Source organism: Eublepharis macularius, chromosome 4, assembly GCF_028583425.1.
Source record: "Eublepharis macularius isolate TG4126 chromosome 4, MPM_Emac_v1.0, whole genome shotgun sequence".
In the NCBI taxonomy this organism is placed as follows: domain Eukaryota; kingdom Metazoa; phylum Chordata; class Lepidosauria; order Squamata; family Eublepharidae; genus Eublepharis; species Eublepharis macularius.
The window spans coordinates 32,826,536-32,846,016 of record NC_072793.1 but is presented as its reverse complement, the minus strand read 5'-3'; the positions used below and the strand labels follow the sequence as shown (position 1 = coordinate 32,846,016).

The 19,481-nt window shown below is 42.2% G+C and overlaps 2 protein-coding genes across 4 annotated transcripts in view; one reads left to right on the top strand and one right to left on the bottom strand.

Annotated features, from left to right (window-relative positions):
• RECQL5 (RecQ like helicase 5) overlaps positions 1-17,100 on the top strand; it is a 60,971-nt gene extending 43,871 nt beyond the window's left edge. For both annotated transcript variants that reach the window (XM_054976168.1, XM_054976170.1), the window contains exons 9-20: positions 1,280-1,498; positions 2,818-2,914; positions 3,532-3,568; positions 5,268-5,326; positions 6,034-6,107; positions 7,007-7,100; positions 7,666-7,806; positions 8,246-8,892; positions 9,687-9,765; positions 12,588-12,839; positions 14,149-14,221; positions 14,732-17,100. In XM_054976168.1, coding sequence (XP_054832143.1) covers positions 1,280-1,498; positions 2,818-2,914; positions 3,532-3,568; positions 5,268-5,326; positions 6,034-6,107; positions 7,007-7,100; positions 7,666-7,806; positions 8,246-8,892; positions 9,687-9,765; positions 12,588-12,839; positions 14,149-14,221; positions 14,732-14,832 — 1,873 coding nt within the window. In that variant the 3' untranslated portion in view covers positions 14,833-17,100. The remainder of the gene's footprint in view (positions 1-1,279; positions 1,499-2,817; positions 2,915-3,531; positions 3,569-5,267; positions 5,327-6,033; positions 6,108-7,006; positions 7,101-7,665; positions 7,807-8,245; positions 8,893-9,686; positions 9,766-12,587; positions 12,840-14,148; positions 14,222-14,731) is intronic.
• A 1,867-nt stretch (positions 17,101-18,967) lies between these two features.
• MYO15B (myosin XVB) overlaps positions 18,968-19,481 on the bottom strand; it is a 71,978-nt gene continuing 71,464 nt past the window's right edge. For both annotated transcript variants that reach the window (XR_008596875.1, XM_054977474.1), the window contains one exon: positions 18,968-19,176. Coding sequence is in view for 1 of the 2 variants with exons in the window: in XM_054977474.1 (XP_054833449.1) it covers positions 19,111-19,176 (66 nt within the window). In the remaining variant the exon portion in view is untranslated. The remainder of the gene's footprint in view (positions 19,177-19,481) is intronic.

Sequence of the window (19,481 nt, the reverse complement as noted above, 5' to 3'; positions counted from 1 at the left end):
TTGCGTGTAATAAGAAGTCATAGCTCCAGAACCAGTGTTTGGATCAGCACCAGCACATGTCCTCTTGTAGGGGACAGTCTCTGGAGAGCAGGGCTGTGTCATTTGGGGTAATTCCAAGATTTTTTTTCGGGTGCAGAACCCCCCCTTTTTTCTTATTGATTTTTTCTGGGGGCACCCTACTTTGAAGCTGTTAACTCAAGAACTGGTCTTTGTAGTAGGACCCAGTATATGTCCACTTAGAGGGCAGAGTCCATTGAATATGGAGGTGTATGATATGTGCTCCTACAGTCTTTAATTTGGGGTACAGAGCTTTTCAATTTCACCCAATATTTGTGTTTTGCTCTGTGAATAAGGAACTAGGAACTGCAAAGAAGGAACTGGGAACCAACTTCAGCTTCATCTAGAAGGGAGGGAAATCCTCCCCCATCCCTGGAGAGAGGCTTTAAGAAGGCTCTGGTGCCTTTTATGGTATGGTTCATTGGGATAGAGAGAGAAAAGGCGCTAGAGGTGGGCTTGCCTCTGTCCCCCATCCCCCCAAGCAACAATCTCTCATCCCTGCAGGAGATGCTTCATTTACTATTTGGTAACTCTCAAGGGATAGATAGAGATTAAACTTTCCATATCCTTTTCTTTCTTGTATTAGCTGTTAAGCCTTGTGCACCACTCTTTTCCACATATCATTATGCTGTCTGTATTTTATATTCTACTGTAGTACAGTAAAGATCTTTCTTTGGTTAAGCTGAGCTGTGTCCAAGCTTCACCCACAAGCCTCCTGCTCTGCCATTCGCTGGAACTCTGCACATACACAGAGGCTCACAAGCTTCCCAAATGGCTGGTGAAGAGCCAAGTCTGTTTCAGTTTGAATGGTGGCAGCTACCTAGGGAACCTAGGGCTGGGAGGGAGTCATAATACTGGGAAGTGATTTCCTCCCACCCCTCCATAGTATGATTAGTTTTTGATATTCACTCTGGGCTCCTTGAAGGGTCTGTGACAGCCACTACATCACGTTGGCTTTCATTCTTATCTTCTCAGCCAAGGTACTATGGAATTGTTAGTGTTTACAAACTTTTTAGGGGAGATGGGTGGCTAGAGATCGGAAGCCGGCAGAGTTGTAACTCCATGCCACAGCTGGATCTCTTCCCCCGTAATATGTGAGTCCTACTACTCTGTTTTTAACTCAGTAGGTTGTGGCAGCGATTAACTGTTTAGTGGTACACAGCTCAAGCAACTAGGCAGCCATTTAATCTGTTTTTATCAAGACTTTGTTTTTGTCTCTTAGCTGTCGTCACGCTGCCATCGCCAAATACTTTGGGGATGCCGTTCCACAGTGCAACAAATGCTGTGATTATTGTAAGAACCCAGCAGCTGTGAAGAAGCAACTTGAAGCACTGGAGCAGTGTACCAATAGCTGGAACAGGACCCACATTGGCCGCTCCGCTTTCTCATCAGACCCGGAGTTATATGAAGGAGGAAGAAGAGGCTATGGTGGCTTTGACAAGTATGTCTTTGGTAACCTGACGGTGGCAGAAGCGTCAACAAATTCTGCTGGGGAACAAGATGGATTTTTCTTCTTGGCTCCCTTCAATAAATGGGGATTCAGCTAATGTTTCTGACTAGTATTTTCTTCAGGCACAAAGATCCAGAAATCTTTTCCCCATAAATAAGGTTATCTCTGAAGCCCCAGTCACTCCATGAATCAGCCAGACCAATAGATAAAGTCTACAAAGTTTAGCTGAGCAGATGCCGAATGAATTTCTGGCTAGATTTGGACGTCAAGGGACCAATGGATCATAGGTTAAAAATGAAATTTTAGACCAAAAGTGTATAGCAAAAGCACTTCCCCATAACTGACATAGTGATGTAGTTCTTGAGTTAACAAATGGTCCTCCCCTGTCATAGACCAATACCATAGGGTGGTGGCAGCTCTTCTCCTTTCTTTCCAGGACTAGAAAATTGTATTTCTACCTTTCAGTCCCCTTAAAGGGATGGAAGGAAGGGTGGATATCCTAAAAGAAGAATAGCTACTGCTCACAGTGCAGGTAGTAGGGCACTGCATCCCAGATGTGCAGTACTTAACTCTAGGATCTGTAAGTATTCTCTGAAAGATATGCATGGCAACATGGGGCTTTTTCTGGGTTGCTAGGCAGAAAAATCTAGCAAGCAATAACAAAAAAATTCAGTGGGAAATTAAGCATTGCGTCACGTCACTCTTGCTGAAAACAGGGAAGTCTGAAAGTTGTTTCTGGACCTGTTTTTTGTGTGACGTAAGATTAAAAATCAAATGTTTGGGGAAATAAACTGCTACTTTTTTGCTTCCTTGTTATATCTCAGACAATTGCATTAATTTTGCATCATTTGGCACCTTGTGTATCTCATACTGTTAACATTTTTAGTTCTTATGATCCAAACAAGTCATGTAATTCAAGGTGTCAGTATGTGCGATTTTTGCACATTTGTCCATAAATCGGCACTTTTTATGCAAGATGAATTTTTGATTCATTAAGGAAGGTGTTCATTATAAGTAAGTGATTTTAGAAATAATTGTTCATATTTATGTTGTGTATTTTTGATGCTGACAATAGATACTCAAATAAATAGCTGCTAGGGCTTGGCAACAGGGATAATGAAGGAATTAATTTAGAACTGGTGATTTCTTGAAAGCTCTGGAAATGTGTCACCCTCTCTTTGAAAGGAAGACTAGTTATGAGCTGGCGATCCAGTGCTACATTTGATTTCCTTAAGTTTAGTATGTGAGATTTCAAGCCTTGCCCACAGCATTCCTGTTCAATTGCCAATTCTTTGTGGGTCGTTGTTCAGGTATGATGAAGACACTAGGAGTGTGGATGAAGCCAATGAAGAGAATCGGAAAAAGGAATGGAATAACTTCTATAAACAACAGATGAAGCTGCGCAAGGTTAGTTGATAGCCTTTCTGCAGCATTCAGAGGCCATATCTACAAGAAAAGGGGTGAATGAGAGAGAAGGGAATGAGCTCTCAGGTCCATATGATTCATTCATGATAATAAATGATAAACCTTGAAAGTCCTAAAGAACTTGTAAAGCATGTGGTGGTCTGATGAGGCCTGGCCTTGCTCTTTCCTTTCTCTGAGGCGTAGTTTCCCCACCTCAGTTTCTACAGTGCTTTACAACCAGGTGTTCAATGAGGGGAGCTGCAGTGTTTACTTCTTGCGCTTCCTCCTCAATTTGCCTACAGTCTATTCTCCAAGAGAGTATCATCCACTCAAGTGGTCTTCTGAGACCAGAGCCATCTGTATAAATAATATTGTTTGCCTGTCTTTGATTTTTACACAGAGCTTAGGAGGTCTTAATACAACTTCCAGATACTTAGAATACTCCTTGATAAAGGTTAACCAGTAATCCTAATCCCTTTTAGCACTGTTGAGTAAATATGACGGCTTGAGGTCTTCTGGGCATAATTTTCAAATTCTAGATCAGACCTGGCATCACGTGTTCCCTCTGGTCCTTTACGTGGGTCACTGGTGATATGTTTCTCTGATTTGGTTTCTTTCAGGGCAAAGAAGTTGAAAAAGACAATTTTATCCCACCAGGTAATGTCTGCATTATTTCATAGACTACAGTATTTCAGATGAGGGCTTAATGGAAAATGTCACAGAACTGATTTTTTGGGCGGAGTCCATATTCAGTAACATTACCATCCGTATAATATAGCTTGCTTGTGCCATTTTTGTAGCAGAGTCCGTTGTGAACACTGGAACAACATTCACAACAGTCAGCGCTTGTCTCTGGGAACAGGGAAATGATTCAACATCCCAGGTTTAACTTGAACTGGTCTAAAGCTTGTGTGGTCTAGTGTGATAGAGCATAAGGCTTATTGCTAGGACACATTGGGTTTAAATCCAACTCTGCCAAAAATTGCTGGGAAGATCACTGCCTGCTTACATCTGTTTCCTGTCATGGAGTCAAAGTTGTAGTGACTTGTTCAGTACTAGAGTTTTTATATGGAAAGCAATTACAGCCAAAATGGTTACAGTTAATCTGCATATTTAGTAACATAAACCATAAAGTTGTGTGGCACTAAGTTTATTGTAGCTGAATGACCACATCGTTACAAACTCTCAGTGCAATTAAGTACCCTTGATCAGGGCTTTTTTTCTGGGAATAGAGGTGGTGGAACTCAGTGGGTTGCCAGCACAGGGGGCAACTCCTGGCTGGAGGTGATGCCTCAGGTACCCCATGCACAGAGTATGCGCACATTCCTGGGACCATGCAATGACGTCACTTTGGGTCAGCTAGAACAAGGGGGGAATTTTTTAAAGTTTAAATCGCCCTCAGCGAAAATGGGGCCAGTGGCCCCACCCCCTTGATCTTCAGACAGAGGGGAGTTTAGATTGCCCTCCGCACCAAGCAGCGCGGAAGGCAATCTAAACCCCGCTCTGTCTGGAGATCAAGGGGCGGGACCACTGGCCATGTGACCATTTTCAAGAGGTGCCAGAACTCCGTTCCACCACGTTCCAGCTGAAAAAAAGCCCTGCCCTTGATTCTGTAACTCACCTGAATGAGCCCTCCGTTCTCTGACAGACACAAGAATAGGAAGGCAATTTGTTCTTTTAGAAATATGCACTTTTCTTTAAGTTAATATTTAAGCATCTCTTATAAGACTTGACTGGATGTAAACCTGGGATAGTGAGTCTCCAAATTCCCCCCTTTTAAACTCCTATAAATTGGCCAAATAATGAACTTAAAAAAAAGAGAATCTCTTAAGTAACTGTTTCCAGTACCTAAATCTGCATTTTCATGAAGACATTAGATGTCATGTTCATAATAATTTTAGTTTTGGTAATATTTTGTATAACACTTTAATGTTAGTGTAACCATATGCTTTGATGTATTTGAATTCTAATAGTATTCATGCTATTTTTAGTTGTTTTACTTAATCAAAAGATATTATTTGTTGATTATTCATAATCTAATTTTCTGTAGTTGATTTTACTGACCAAAAGAGTCTAAATTGTAGAATCTCTCTATGTAAGTAGTAGGGCATACACTTGGCCTTCCCCAAATCTAACATTGATTTCCATAATATCAAGTGACGGCCCATGCAAACTCAATTCACCTCCAACTCATTTTTTTCATGCCTAAAAGTGAAATGGCAAAAAATCCAACCACCTTGGAATCCTGTATAATCTAAACTAAACTGTCCATTTTGAGCAAGGGCAGTGCACCATGCCGAAAGAGAGAGACTGACCATATTGTTTGTTTTACGTATCTGTGTATCTTTCCCGGTAGATGCTGATTGTCGCTTGAAGGATGCAGCCAGCAGAAAAATAGTCCGAATCACAGTGAAGGTAGGAAGAGATTAAACGTTCGGGAAAAGAGGCTTTAGAAAAGGCTCCTTTTCTGCTGCTAGCTGATTGTGACCTAGTGTTCAGAGTGTGAAATAACTGTCAAGAAAATTGTTCAGCTAAAAGTGGTTCTCCTAAATATTGCAGTGTAATGATATATTGACAGAAGAATAGCATTCAAACGTATATGATTTTGTAGCATAGCTAGAGTACAGTAGCCACTTTTAGTTGCCAAATTTTAGGAATTTTAATAGATTTGAAAAGATTCAGAGAGAACACAAGATATAAAACAGTTCAGAATCCAGGTGTGAAAAGGCTAAAGGAAGTCATTGCGAGAAGGAGGTTTAAAATAGGCGCAAGAGTGGTTCTGATACTCCGGAGAAGCCTTTCAGTGTCTGATTATATTGTCATTTTAAAGCGTGACTTGATGCACCAGCGTTCCAGACATCTGCAGCTTTTGATGGAGATCTGAATCTGTGGGCAATGTATGATTACTGTGTATTACAGGGGGGGAAAAACCTTGTCTGATCAGCAGACCCAAGGAACAAGTTACTAGAAAATGCTAGACAAGCATGGTTACCGTGCTGGCTACTAGAGATGAAGTGGGAGGAATGCTAAAAAGCACTAAGCGCTACAAGTTAGAAATTATCCTTTACTTGCTTAATACTACCATCTGGAATCAGCTTTCATCCGTTCTCCTTTGATTTAAGGCTAGGGAGTACTGTCTGACGCTGTTAGAAGAAGCACTGGGCAACAATCTGCAAGCTGCGCTAACAAGAAATGGGTAAGAAATTAAGAGGGGATCATTGTTGCTTGTAATCACCAGAACAAGTCGACATCACGGACTTCCGTTTGTCCAGCTCCTCCTTTGGCTGCAGTAACTGAAAATACTTTTTATTGGCTGCTGCATAAACTCTGTCCCTTCCTGGGAAGAAGGAAGTCATAAGGTTCATCCATACTTTTGTAACTCACTGGAAACTTAACTACTAAAAGCTTCTTTACATAGGCCTGTCCTTAAAGATAACTCGGGAGCTTCAGGGAGTTCAGAATGCAGAAGGTAATATTCTTAAGGCTAATGGGAGGTGTGAACCTGTTCAACTTGTATTATATCAGCTACATTGCCTGCTAGTATGCCTCTGGTGCTGGCATTAACATTTAAGACCCTCCACATCTGCACACGTTAAGCCCCCATTCTGTTTATATTCCTTGAATCAGGCCCTTCTTTATGGAACTCCAATCAAAAGTCATTCTTACATTGTTTGGTACAGTCTTTATGTGCCAGGGCATAGCAATGTATTAAGGAAACCTAACGTCATAATTAGCCCGTGGAACCTTGCTATGCCGGTGGCACCGGTTTCCCCCTCTTTGATTCCAGAGATTGCACTTCTCTTTTGTCCCCACTAGAGGGAAGCAGTATACTGCTCAAAGTTAGGCTGCTGGAGTACATGATAGTCATTGGCAAAGACGATCTTGGACCTTTGGCTTTCTGTTCTGTCTCCAGCCACAAAAAAGCTAGTTGTGGCTACAGCCAATACTCACATCTAGATTTTTTTTTAAAAATCACACTGCCGTTGGAGCCCTGATCTCATTGTAATAACCCTCAAAAGGAGAGAGTTAAGCATTCCCTGTGTCAATGGAGAAGTAAATCCTGGCACAACTGATGAAACTGTGGGTATGTTTCAGGTCAGATCCTCTAACATGTGCTGTGGAAATGGAGTATGAGGCTTTCCAGATCAGCAAGACAGCAAATTTATACAAGGCAGCTGTTCTCAAGAAGGTAAGAAATGGCTGTTGACGCCAGGGGACAGAGTAAGCTTTGATAGTTCAGCCAGTGTTTTGACATTAAACCCGTGGTGCATATTTGTGATGTGTGTGTCTAATGAGAGGTTGCATTCCTGCTTACTCAATCCTGTTCCTTTCTCATTTGTATTAGAATATTTAGTAGGAAGAATGCTTGTAGGGATCCTTCATTTCTGTAGGCTCAAGTAAACGTTCCAGCAGTTTTATGATTAGGTAGCTCCCTTGAAGGTAGGCCCCTCTGCTCTCTAAAGAGCAATAATTCTTAAAACAATAAGGCTCCACTGCCAACATACAATGCCATGTAATTTATTACATTTTTTATTTTTTCAAATGTTCTCTTTTAATGTATCTGCTGCTTCTTAATCTTTTCCTTATTAAGAAGGAAAAGAAGTCCAAGCTAGGTTGTTTTTGGACTAAATGTATTGAGGTGGGTTGAAAAAAACATAATTTGTTAATGCTTCCTTACATGGAACTGCGGTTTGTATTGCTGTTTATGGAAACTGGAAGGCTTCAGGACAATTTTTCCTACTTTCTGCTCAAAGGTGGCAGAAATTAACAAAGCTTCCAAAGATGGAGAGCTGTATTCCACACTTGCTTTGGGAGTCAATGGCTGTCCCAAGACGAAAGCAGAACCAACTGCGGTGGCTGATGATGATTTCCACATACCATCCAAGGTGAACACTGTAAGTACAGATAGGCACTGCCTGATCCTTAAGTAGTTTCATCATGATGATGGGCTTGTAGTAGCCTATGAGGTTCCATTTCTATGGTCCATTCTTACATGGGTTTCCCGCAATCTTTCCCCTCCCCTCTTTATGCTGTTTCCACCATCTGTTAGTGCTTTCCATGATACGTGTTTGCTGACAGTGTAGGTCACCTGTGGATGGACACATTTTGATAATCCAGTTTTCTAATCAGTAACCTTGAGTCTTACAGTCTAATCCTAAGAACAGGTCCTGGGAGAAAGCCCCAATGAGTTGACTTGACTTAGAGAGCAGTCCCAAGCAGGTCTGCTCAGAATCATGCTTTGGTCTGTTCAGTGGGGCTTACTCCTAGGAGAGGTTTTTTTTTTTGTATCGTGGTGGCAGTCATCTAGTTATATTCTATCTCTTTCCAATGTAGTTCAAACCCAAGAGGGTAGGAGTTGGATTTCAGAAGACATCCGAGGTGTTCCAGTCGGCTTCAAAAGTTTTGGTGCCCGAAGAGAAGGGTGAATTTAAATTGGACAAAGAGGAAATGAGCCCGAGCTGGAAAGGAGACAGCAGCCATTGCCCTGTGTCTGGGGATGTTGTTAGTCCTGCTGAGAACAACATGGAAGTAACCGAACAAACCTGCACAAATGTTGGCGTTCTTGAGAAGGGGCAGCAAAGCGCCCCCAGTCCTACAGCCTCCTTGGGAGTTAGTCCCACCAAAAAGAGCAAGCCCACCAAGAAGCAGCTCCTGCTGGCAGAAGCGGCGAAGAAAGAATCTCAGAACATTTCCAAATTCTTTTCTAGCCAGAAGATAGAATCTAAGGCCTCAGACTCAGTGACTGATTTAGCAGAGGAGGAGGAAAAGTGTTATGTTAGTGAGCTCCCTCTGTTTCCTTCCCAAAGACCGTGTGAGGAGAGAGGCTCTCCAGAACTTGAAATGATCTCCAAAGAAGAAATAGCCAATGCGTCCCATCTAGAAGAACAGGAGTTGGAGGAAACGGGGGACAATCCAGCAACAAGGACTCACAGCTCAGGAACAGAATCCTCATGCCCAGGATCACCCCCTGAAAAATCCAGGTAAGAGGCTTTTATTAGTTGTAGCCGTTCCCTTCTTTCCCTGTCCTCCTCCACTTTATCCTGTAATTTATCTAGATACATTTGAGATCAGATCCCAACAATTAAGTACGAGAAAAGCAAACTCACTCTCTGCAGCCAAAATGCTGGGCAAAAGGCAAACGTTACATAATGAACGTACAGACGGCCACTTGAGGAACAACGGTTACGGTCTTTTTCAGCCACGCAGTCGGCAGATGTTGCCAGAGCAAAAGCAGAGTTGGGAAAACCCACCTGGCCTGGTCTAACATTTAGGCTGCATTCAGGCAGATGTGTAACGAGAACTGCATTTAGAACGGCAGGGGCAGGTTTAGGTCAATAATTATTTAGCGCATTGATTATCTGTAAGAGACTTCCTTAATGATAATTACTATATTTGTTGTAGCTGTTGCCTCCCTTGATACACACACAAAAGTGTATTTCCCCCCCCTAAACTGAGAACTGAAGTTGGTAAGCCCATGCTGCTCGCTTAGGTTTTCTATATTCGCATAACTTTCTGCTGGAAAAATACCCAGGGTTTTAGTTGGGCTATACTTCATACAATCGGGTGGCTTGAGGTGCAGTCTTTGATAACTGGAGAAGCTGTTACAGAACTAACGATACCTGATAATTTTTGAGGTGACTCAGGAGCCACCTGTTGAAAACCCTCTTAACTGAGTTCTTTTGAAAAAAGATCGTGTTAATTATTTCCCTTTAAAAATGAATGTCTTGGAATTTAGCCATCTTCATACAAAATATGTAATTATTCCTCTCCCCAGTGGCACTAAGCCTTTGGTTGAAGATGAAATGGCTAATGGCTGTGGAAACTGTAATGGAAAGAGACCAGGATCAGCTGAGGTGAGGTTTTTTTTTTTAATTTAATCTCCCCTTTTATTTCTCTTTTTCCATCATATATGCTTCAGATGTAGAATAAAAGTTTTGGTGAGAGTTTGCAGCAGGATAGCTCAGCCACAAAATTCTGACGAGTGATAGGAATACGGAAATAGAAGAAGGGAGGGTGATACTTGGCTGGAGCTAGCAGTGCAGATTCTAGAAGGTAGCTGTGTTAGTCTGCTGCCACGAAAACAAAGATTATTGTGGCTTTCAAAGACTAATGGATATATTGGAGTAGTATAAGCGTTTGTGTGCCAGAGCCCATTTCATTGAAAGCATGAGAGCCAGTTAGGTATAGTAGTTAAGATTGGCAGGACTCTGATCTGAAGAACCGTGTTTGATTCCCCGCTCCTCTGCTTGAAGCCAGCTGGGTTACCTTGGGTCAGTCACAGCTCTTCCAGAGCTGTCTCAGCCCCACCCACCTCACAGAGTATTCATTGTTGTGGGGATAATAATGACAAACTTTGCTTAAGAGGGTAGGTATATGTACCATGAGTACAGAGAGGTTTTTTAAAAGTGAGGGCAAGAAATACAAGAGCACGTTACTATGCAGAGCGTAAGTGAATGCAAGATCCAGTCAGTGGTTATAATACTCTGACAATTGGCCACGGATGATCCATAGGAATAGCAAATAAATAGTGTAAACAAGCTCCTAAAGAGGATCAATTCCTTTCTGTATTGACGCTGAGTTCCACGGTGTCAAATTTGCCATTAAGGGTGTTGTCTGTATAGATCTTTCCTCAACAGCTTGTGAAAGGAAGTCTCATTTTACCTCATGGGTCGTAGAGCCTTGGATGATAACGTTGAAAGGAATTGGCTCACAACTGTCAGTAACTTTGGAACATTATTTGCTGAGCCTTGAGAACCTGTCTGGCCTTCTCAGTCTCTCCGCTTCCCCAAATGAGCAGTGTAGTTTTAAGAATGCCTGAGGTGAGTCCTGCAGGTGTTATCCCTCAAAGAAGTTCAGTCATAGTGGCTTGCCTGTAGATAAAGAGTTGTGAGCATGCTTATGGTGACAGGCGTATAAATACCACCATATACTGGAACAGACACTTGCGTGTTCACAGCTCTCATATACCTCTCATCTACCTTTCCTTTTCACCTAATTCCAAGATTTCTATTGATGTTCTGAATCGGTGCTTGGGAGTCAGTAACAGGTAGGATGAAGGTGAACAAGATGAAACTTAATCCTGACAAGATAGTGGTTCTCTGGGTTAGTAGAAAGGCAGACCAGGTCCTTGCAGTCTCTGCAGTCTTGGATGTGTTTATACTCCCCTTGAAATTTCAAGTTTGCAGCTTGGGAGTGCTCTTCCGCACAGCGGACACCTGAGAAAGTCTGGGGGCTTCTGTGGTTTGGAAAGCTTTTACCCAGCTTCAACTGGTGTGTCAGCTGCACCTATTCCTGTTTCATTCAAATCTAGCCACAGTGCCTTTGTTAGATCTAATCCAGACTATTATAATGCACTCTAATTGGGGCTACCCTTGAAGAGTATTCAGAAGCTACAGGTAATGCAGACTGTTGCAGCTGGACTGCTGGGTCATTTCCACCCATCCTAACGTCGCTCAGCACTCATGGAATGAGGATGTCTTCCTGGCGCAGTTTCTGACGTCGTCATGCCACGTGACATGATGATGTCAGAAATCGCATCAGGAAGACGTCCTCGTTCCATGAGTGCTGAGCGACGTTAGGACTTGTGGAAATGACCCTGGTCGGAGCCAGCTACCAGGAATACGTGACCCCAATATTACATCAATTACACTGGCTACTGATCTGTTCATGAGCCCAATTCAAGGTGTTGATTTTGTCCTTGAGACTGAGGTATCTGAGGTACTGTCTTCTCCCGTACCTTCCTGCTTGGGAATTAAGATAAAAGGAAGAAGCCCTTACAACTGTCCCATCCCCCAAAGAAGCTTGTCTGGCAGATATACCAGACAGGGCCTTTTTGACAGCAGCCCCACAATTATAGAACAACCTCTCCAGGGAGGTATGCCTAGCCCCCTCACTTTTGATCTTTAGGAGATTGCTGAAGACAGTTTTATTTAGAACTGCATTTTATTATTATTTGCTTTATATTGTGATTTTAAATTGAGATCTTTTCATGTATTTTATGTCTTTTGTAAGCCAGCTTGAGTGCTGTAAGGTAGAAAGGCAGCTTATAAATATTTAAATAAATAAATATTCTGTGGTGTCCAAAAAATGAACCTTCTGCATGGTCAGTCCAGGCTACAGAATAAGATTTATTTATTTAAATGTTTATAACCTGGGGTGGAAGTTATTAAAGCCCTAGTGGAATTTCTCTAGTGGCCTATATGATGTAGAAGGTCATCAAGGGCTGTTTCCACACGGCTTACCTTATTCTGCAAAATAGCAAAATCTCACACGAAATCTCGTGAGAAGATGCTTTTATCACGTCTTCTTGCGCGATTACAGCATCTTCTCATGAGATTTCGCACGAGATTTCGCTATTTTGAAGAATAAGGTAAGCCGTGTGGAAACGACCACTATATCTCAGGTACAGAAAGACCCTTGGGATCTCCCTCTCTGTGCGAACTGGGCCCACAACAGTTGGAACACAACTTTGGAGTTATGAACAGTGGGGTGGATCCAAAGATTCCATTCTTCCAAATGAGAAGCTTTTCACTGATGAAGGAAGACCCCTCCACTTAGCAGAAGAGAGTCCTTGGATCTAATCCATTGTGTTTAAATTATTGCTAGCCTGAGATTCAAGGGAGCCGTTTCCCAGCCTAATGGCTTTGCACCTGCTTTTCCATTGCTCTTTTTCAAGGACCTGGAAAGCCCTGCTGAAAAGAGGCTTCGAGTTACGACAAAATCTTCCATCTTGTCGCAGTTGGAGGGGAAAGCTGGTGGCCTGGCGAAAAAGAAGGTCACCTTTGATCCAAACTTGTCACAGGTTGATAAAGAAGGAACCACTAAAACCATCCATGCGGCTACAAAGGCCTTGTCCCTTAAGGAGACAGCAGACATTGTTGTCAAATACTTAACCCCTTTCTACAAGGGTGGCAAATTTGCTTCCAAGGTGGGTTGTGAACCTTGTTTTGTTGTTGTTTTTCCTCTTGAAAGGGCAGCTGGAATTATTGCTATCCATTAAATCAAAATGGCATAATGGGAAGAAAATTTCCACACTGTAGGCCAGGGTCTTGTGTTCCTTTCAGAGCAAGGGTTGACTGATTGAAAAAGCAAAAAAAAAAAAACAACCACTTTTCCATAGCTGCTTTCCAGAGAGCATAAATTAGATATGAATGTGTTGTAGCCATTTCAGATCCACTTAGGAAACATGCAAGCTTGTTTATCATTTCTTCTTTAGGATTTTCATGCGTACACTAATTTCTCTACCATTTTCAGATTGTTTCTATGATCTCCTGGCTGGGAGGGTGAGCAAAACATTGCTAGGAATATTTGGCCTCTGACCTGGCCTTGTGTTTCACTCCTATTGTTTTTTGGCCTGTTCCCCACATTTGCATCCTTCATTCCCCATCTATAGATTTCTGGGCCATAAGTGAAGCAGAGGGAATACATCACTCCAGCTGCCCTGACCTGTCTCATTTCATTCCTGCCAGCTCTTGCTGCTGGTTCCTAAAATTATTTATTTATTAGGAGATTCCTATGCTGCTTCGTAAGAGTCCTGCCAAAATCAGCTTACCATTAAAATAAGTTATAAATATAAAAACAACAAGCCATTAAACAGCGACACAGGTATTGCTTCTTGTTCCGCAAAGGTCTCCTTGTCGTAGTCTGCTAGACGAGCAATACAAGAATACGACTTGAGGGAGAGTAACAGACCTCTTCCTTGTTTATTTTCATTTAAAGTTTACAAAACCCAGTGATATTAGTACAGCCGAAGCATTTGTATGGCAATTTTGTGCTTTTGAGGCTTCCAGCTGATATAGTAGATCTGAGAGTTGTTGTTGTTGCTGTTACTATTCTCCAACTTCTTTAGGCGGCTAATTCATTTAGGGCCGATGCATATTCTGTTTGCACAGTACTTAGTATTGTGATGGGGGTATTCTCTGTACAAATACTAACGTTACCTTCATGAAGGTGTGTTTGACCACATGCTGTACAAAAACAAGAGTTGGTAACTCGGGGTTGGGGAGTTCCTGAAGTTGGGGGTGGGAGGGTGGAGCCTGGGGAAAGCACGGTTTGGGGAGGAGAGGAGCTCAGTGGGGTCATGAGGCTATCGGGTGTGCCCCCTTTTCCTGCAGGGGAACTAATCTTTGTAGTTCGTTGTAATTCTGGGAGAAATCCAAGCCCCACCTGGAGGATTCAGGCCTAATGTGGAAGAGTCTGCTCATTGTGATGTCGTTTATTCCTCCCCTAATTGGCAGGAACTATTTAAGGGCTTCGCCCGACACCTTTCTCATCTGCTGGCTGCAGACAAGAGTCCCCTGCGCAAGACTGGTGAGATGTCTGGTGATGGGTGGGGAAGAGTATCTTGCCTGTTGTGCCACTTGACTTGGAATCAACTTATGTGGTGCAGAATCCGTTGACGAATACAAAACCCCCATGCCTTGTTTTCTTTTGAGGGTTTTTTAGCACTTGTGTTTGAGGAGAGTGTTTGAACGGCTTTGGAATGGGAAAAAGTGGGTGGGTAAAGTTGTTAGCAATCAAACAGTTGGCTTCTGCCTGTCTCCCTCCTCTGCCCCTTGGTTACTATTACTTATTAAGCTATCCAATATATAGACTATCTTCTACTCAATGTTCCATTTTTTGCATTTCAAAAACTCCGTGTTCTGCAAATGTGGAATTGACAGTAGAATATTTCCTGAGTTTGGAATGTTTGTGTAACTATGCATTTGGTAACAGAATTATCCAATTTGTGAGATGAGGGATTAGTATGGATTCTTCTGTTTGATAGAGCTGTTGGCGGAGATGATGCAGTTTGGTACAACTGACTCTTTTTGCTTACAGTGAAAGAAGAAGCCCAGAGACTGATCAAGGGATTTTTCAAAACTCACGGCAAGTGTGAAAATGAGACAGACTGGCAGGAGTTGAGCAACTTGGAAACATGACCCGGGGAAACATACCAGTTCCCACTGCTCCCTGTGACTGCTAGACCCAGCCCCCCCTGTGGGTTTCATCCGAGCTGTGCGTTGTGGTGATATAATGGGAAGTCTGAAGCAAAGTTACTTTGTGGGTCTTGTTTCATTTGAAAAGAGCCATGTGGAAAGGTCTTTGGTGACTTCATCTGCACAACACTTTCCCTCTCTATCGGGGATAATTCTTCCAAATTCAGTTCAAATCTCTGGTGTTTGGTGATTCAGTGCATTTTGTGTCCTGTAACAAATGCGAAGGGACTAGGATTGAGTATTTGGCTAGGGATCCTGCTGCTACTTAAAGATTGCCCCCCCCTACTTAAGCTGGATGTATTAGTAGGAGCCTTGAGTATAAACAAGCGTGCATACTTCACTCAGGGGTTATGTGCTTCAGGAGTTACTATAGGGTACACTTGCGTTGGAGAAAACTGTTTTGTTTGGAAGGGAGTCTTGAAGAATTGTTTGGGATCCCTTTGATTTTTGTTGTTTTAAGATGTTGAAATTTTCTTTTATTCTAAAAAGTGGCCTCTTAGGCTAGCAATAGAACCTTTAAAAACCCACACACTGCGAAAAGGATGAGAGATACTGGCTGGAATGGCACAGTTTCTTACAACCTCAGTAAAAAAAAAAATTGTAGATAAAGTAAACCTAAAAGTTTTTAACAAAATCTTATATGCAAATAAATGTAACAAAAACCTGACAGCCACTATAAAACACACACACACAGTCCCTTTAAGATGGAGTGGAGTAGCAGTCGGGTACAGAGAGTCATAGTCAGTAAATTGTCTTCTGATACCCACCCCAGCAATTGAGGTTTTTCATACGTGTTTGCATGTAACATTGATTTTATTTTTAAGTGGGGAATAATAATTTTTTGTTCTTCTGTTCCTCTAAGCAATGGCAGTATATCCTCTTGTACAGGAGCTGGGATACGCAGACCTCTTTATTTGTAAATTTGTAAATTCATTTGTAAATTCCATTATCTCTGCATGTATGGTTTTCCAATTACAAGAAGTTTTATCTTTCTGCAAAACTTCAGGAATAAAGAGAGCTCAGCCCATAACCTAACTCGCCCTCTCTCATCTATATAAAAATTTGCCAGTATACAGCAAACAGGCTTTCTAAATTGTGATGAAGAGGCAATCCCTGCAGATCTGTTCACTTAACCAGTTTTACTGTTGATAGAAAGGCCTGATGTATCGTTAAAGGAAATTGTCATTGCAATGGACTTGCGTAATTACATTGTATCTATTTGGACGTGTTCCTATATACAATCTGAAGCCTTTCACGTTATTGCTATGTGATTTCAGTGGGTTGCTTCTCTTAGAGATTCTTCGCACATTTTATGACAGTCAAAACTTTTGATGAAGAGCAATGGCTACTCTCCAGACCCTTGGCATGTGTACCAGTATAAAATATGTACAGTCACTATTTTTTTAAGGTTTAGTTGTAGACAGGTACACAATAAAATGTAAGACAGGGAGGACCCCTTGTATTAGCCTGTGATCTTGGCCCTTCCAATAACAGTGGACTGCTTTGGAAATGAAATGCTGAAAATCCTAGTAGTATTAAGGTTGAAATTACTGCAGAAGGGAAAAAAATTATAGGAGATGGTGCTGTGGTTTCTTCTTAAGACCTTGACTTAAGGATTTTATGCTGAAGCTGTGGCTTTTTCTTATACCAACTGGTGTTTCTGGGAAGGAGAGAAGCTGTCAAGTAAGATTTGCTCTGGGAGCGAGGGGCTTGGTGCTGCTTTGACTTCAGGCAAGAGGAAAGCACTTTTTTTTCTTTTACCTGCTCTCTCAGGTATAATAAGTTCTTTACTTGCTGCGCATAACCCTGCTGTGAGTTAGTAAATAGTTATATGTTTCGAAGAATAATTGAGTAAAATATTTGTTTTTTTATTATTTAATCTACTAAAGCCATATTTGCTCTACTGTGCCTCTTGTTTTATCCTAACGGGCCACTTAGCATTGTGGCAAAGTTGCCCAGCTTTGGGAAGATGCTGCTCTTATTTATCCATAGTTGAATCCAGGGCTATAGATTCCCAGCTTGGGATAGAAGTTTTTTCCATGATGTTTTGTTGATCTGTGCCTTAGCTTTGTCCCTAGATAAGCCATTGAACTTTTTGGTAGGAGGAGCTCATAGACAATGGTGGAAGGGGTAGCTACTCTAAATAGTCAATACTGTGGAACCAGTCCATGTTACATGACAAGCTGCTAATAAAATGAATATTACAGAAGTTACACTTGTTCTCATTCTTTCTGATACACTTAACAGAGGTCCTATGCAAGGAGGGTTGTAGTACAGTCACCTGTGAACAGTCCTACTTGTCAGATACACCCCAGTATATCTGCCATGATTGTGTCTATGCATAATGCTCTGTTCCTCGGAGAATGTGTAAAGAGATCTTAATTGCTTCTTGGCTGTTAACTGCTTATCTTGCAGGTGTTTTGCTTTTGTTTTCCCAGCCAGCCTGAGAACGTGGCCTTGGAGTGCTGGCTGGAGCCAGTCCTCCCTGAGAGCTGTTATGAACTCATTCCTCCCTGTTCCCTTCTCCCCCAGGCCTGGACCCTTCGTGCCAAAACCCTAACAGTCTCCCATTCTCAGGGGCCGGAACGTTCCCCTATAATTAACACTGCTCACCCACCTTTCTTCACTTCTGCCAATGACCCTGTCTGAGTACCTTGATACTGATGTATCTCTTTAATAAAGCAACTTTAACTTTTACACCCGAGTGTCTGAAGTGAAGTGCTTGGGGACTGATCTGGCAAGACCTGACACCTACCTTTCAACATACTATTAGGTGCATCTTGACCCACTAAAAATGGTAAGCTGAAGGGTTCTTAAGCCTGCATAGGACTGCAGCTTGATGGCTTAAAGTTGATCCAAAATACACTGTGAAATTTTAAGTTCTGTTTAACTTCAATTGGGACCATTCCACCATAATGCATCTGCAGGACTTCCACATAATTTTTCTGAATATCACTCTCTCATGTGGTGGTGGAGAGTGCTGACTTACGACAACTCCCGGTGGGGTTTCCATGGCGAGAGACTAACAGGTGGTTTTCCTTTGCCTGCTTCTGCAACCCTGGTCGTCTTTGGACATCTCCCATCCAATTACTAACCAAGGCCGACCCTGCTTAGCTTCCAGTATCTGATGAGGTCCGGTTTGCCTGAGCTATCCAAGTCAAGGCCTCATTGCCGTATAGCTATAGGCAAAAGAATATTTAAATGTTCCTGTTTTGTTTCTGTTCAGATAGGATTGTTCTATGCTCCTTTAACACTCGAGTCATTTGCTTTAGTGGAAAAGGCCATCAAACTTCTATTGACTCAGGAGAAACTGAAGGCAACGTTTGTAGGTGCTGTTCAGAGGACATCTGTGAATTAGCTGTCCATACTGAATTACTCCCAAATTAAATAAACCGAGATCATAGACATTCACCTGTTAGAGTGCATGTGAGGACAGAAAGGTCTGAACTACAGTATTCCTAGAACTTCACATGCATCTTTCTAGAACAGGGATAGGGAACCATTTTTGGGCCAAGTATTCCCCACAATAACCTATCTGTGAAGATGGTGTGCTGTCAAACAAAATGAGGGGAGGAAGTAGGTTTGTGTGTAGAGAGGCTTCAAGCAAGCATTTCAGGGGTTTACCTGTGTGGGTCTGGGAGGAGATGACTGCCATAAGCCATGCCTGTTCCCTTTGCACCTAGTGCAGGCCTGTTAAGCGCTCCCACTACCCTAGTGATACACCAGATCATTCTGTTTGAGGGACACTGGGCGCCAAACAGAATGACCTGGTGTATCACTATTTGCAGGTCTGCTTGGAGTTGCCTCTAGAAGACGTGGTGGTTACTGCAAAAAAATGACACTGTTAACTGTTCACATGCTTCTTCCCACTGTGAACTAATAGGAACTCATTACATCAAACAGGAAGCACTGATCATACACAAGGTGGTGCCTGGTGCTGTGAAGTTTCTTTTGCTGTTGGGCAATCCAGGTGCAAAGTAGTCTAACAAAAAAAAATCTGAATGTATTGGAAGATTGCGACAATGAGGCTGGGGGCCCATGGGTTGTAACATGAAACAGAAAAAGAAATACAGGTTTGAAAGCTTTTATTCAGATGGTTGCAATGAATACTGTTTGGGAAAAGGACAGTTCCAAAACTGGGAAAATGTATCCTCAACAAACTTGAAGGGTTTGTGGACTCTTTCAGGGATAAAAATTACATTGCTGTGAGTCTTCTGTGGTTTACCACTGACTGGGGGACTCTGCTTCTTCCACAATGATGGCAATTGTATGATACAGGGCTTTTGCCTGTTAAGATAAAAACCTGAATAAGGGAAAGGCTCCATCCGTTGCTTCCACAACACCACTTAGTCGCTGCCTCCCTCCCTGATAAGAACACAGTAATGTTGAATCAGATGAAGCCATAGCTTACTGTAGCCAAAATCTCCCCACCTGAAAAAACTTCTCATCTTTTTTTCATAGCCAAAAGTTATCTCTAAATGTTCTTGTCATGATGTATCTGCCCCTGTTCATACAATCCTGTGCATTAGGCCCCAAACCTTTGACCTACTTCTAGACCTTGTCTAACCACAGACTAACCATTAGTCTGTGGT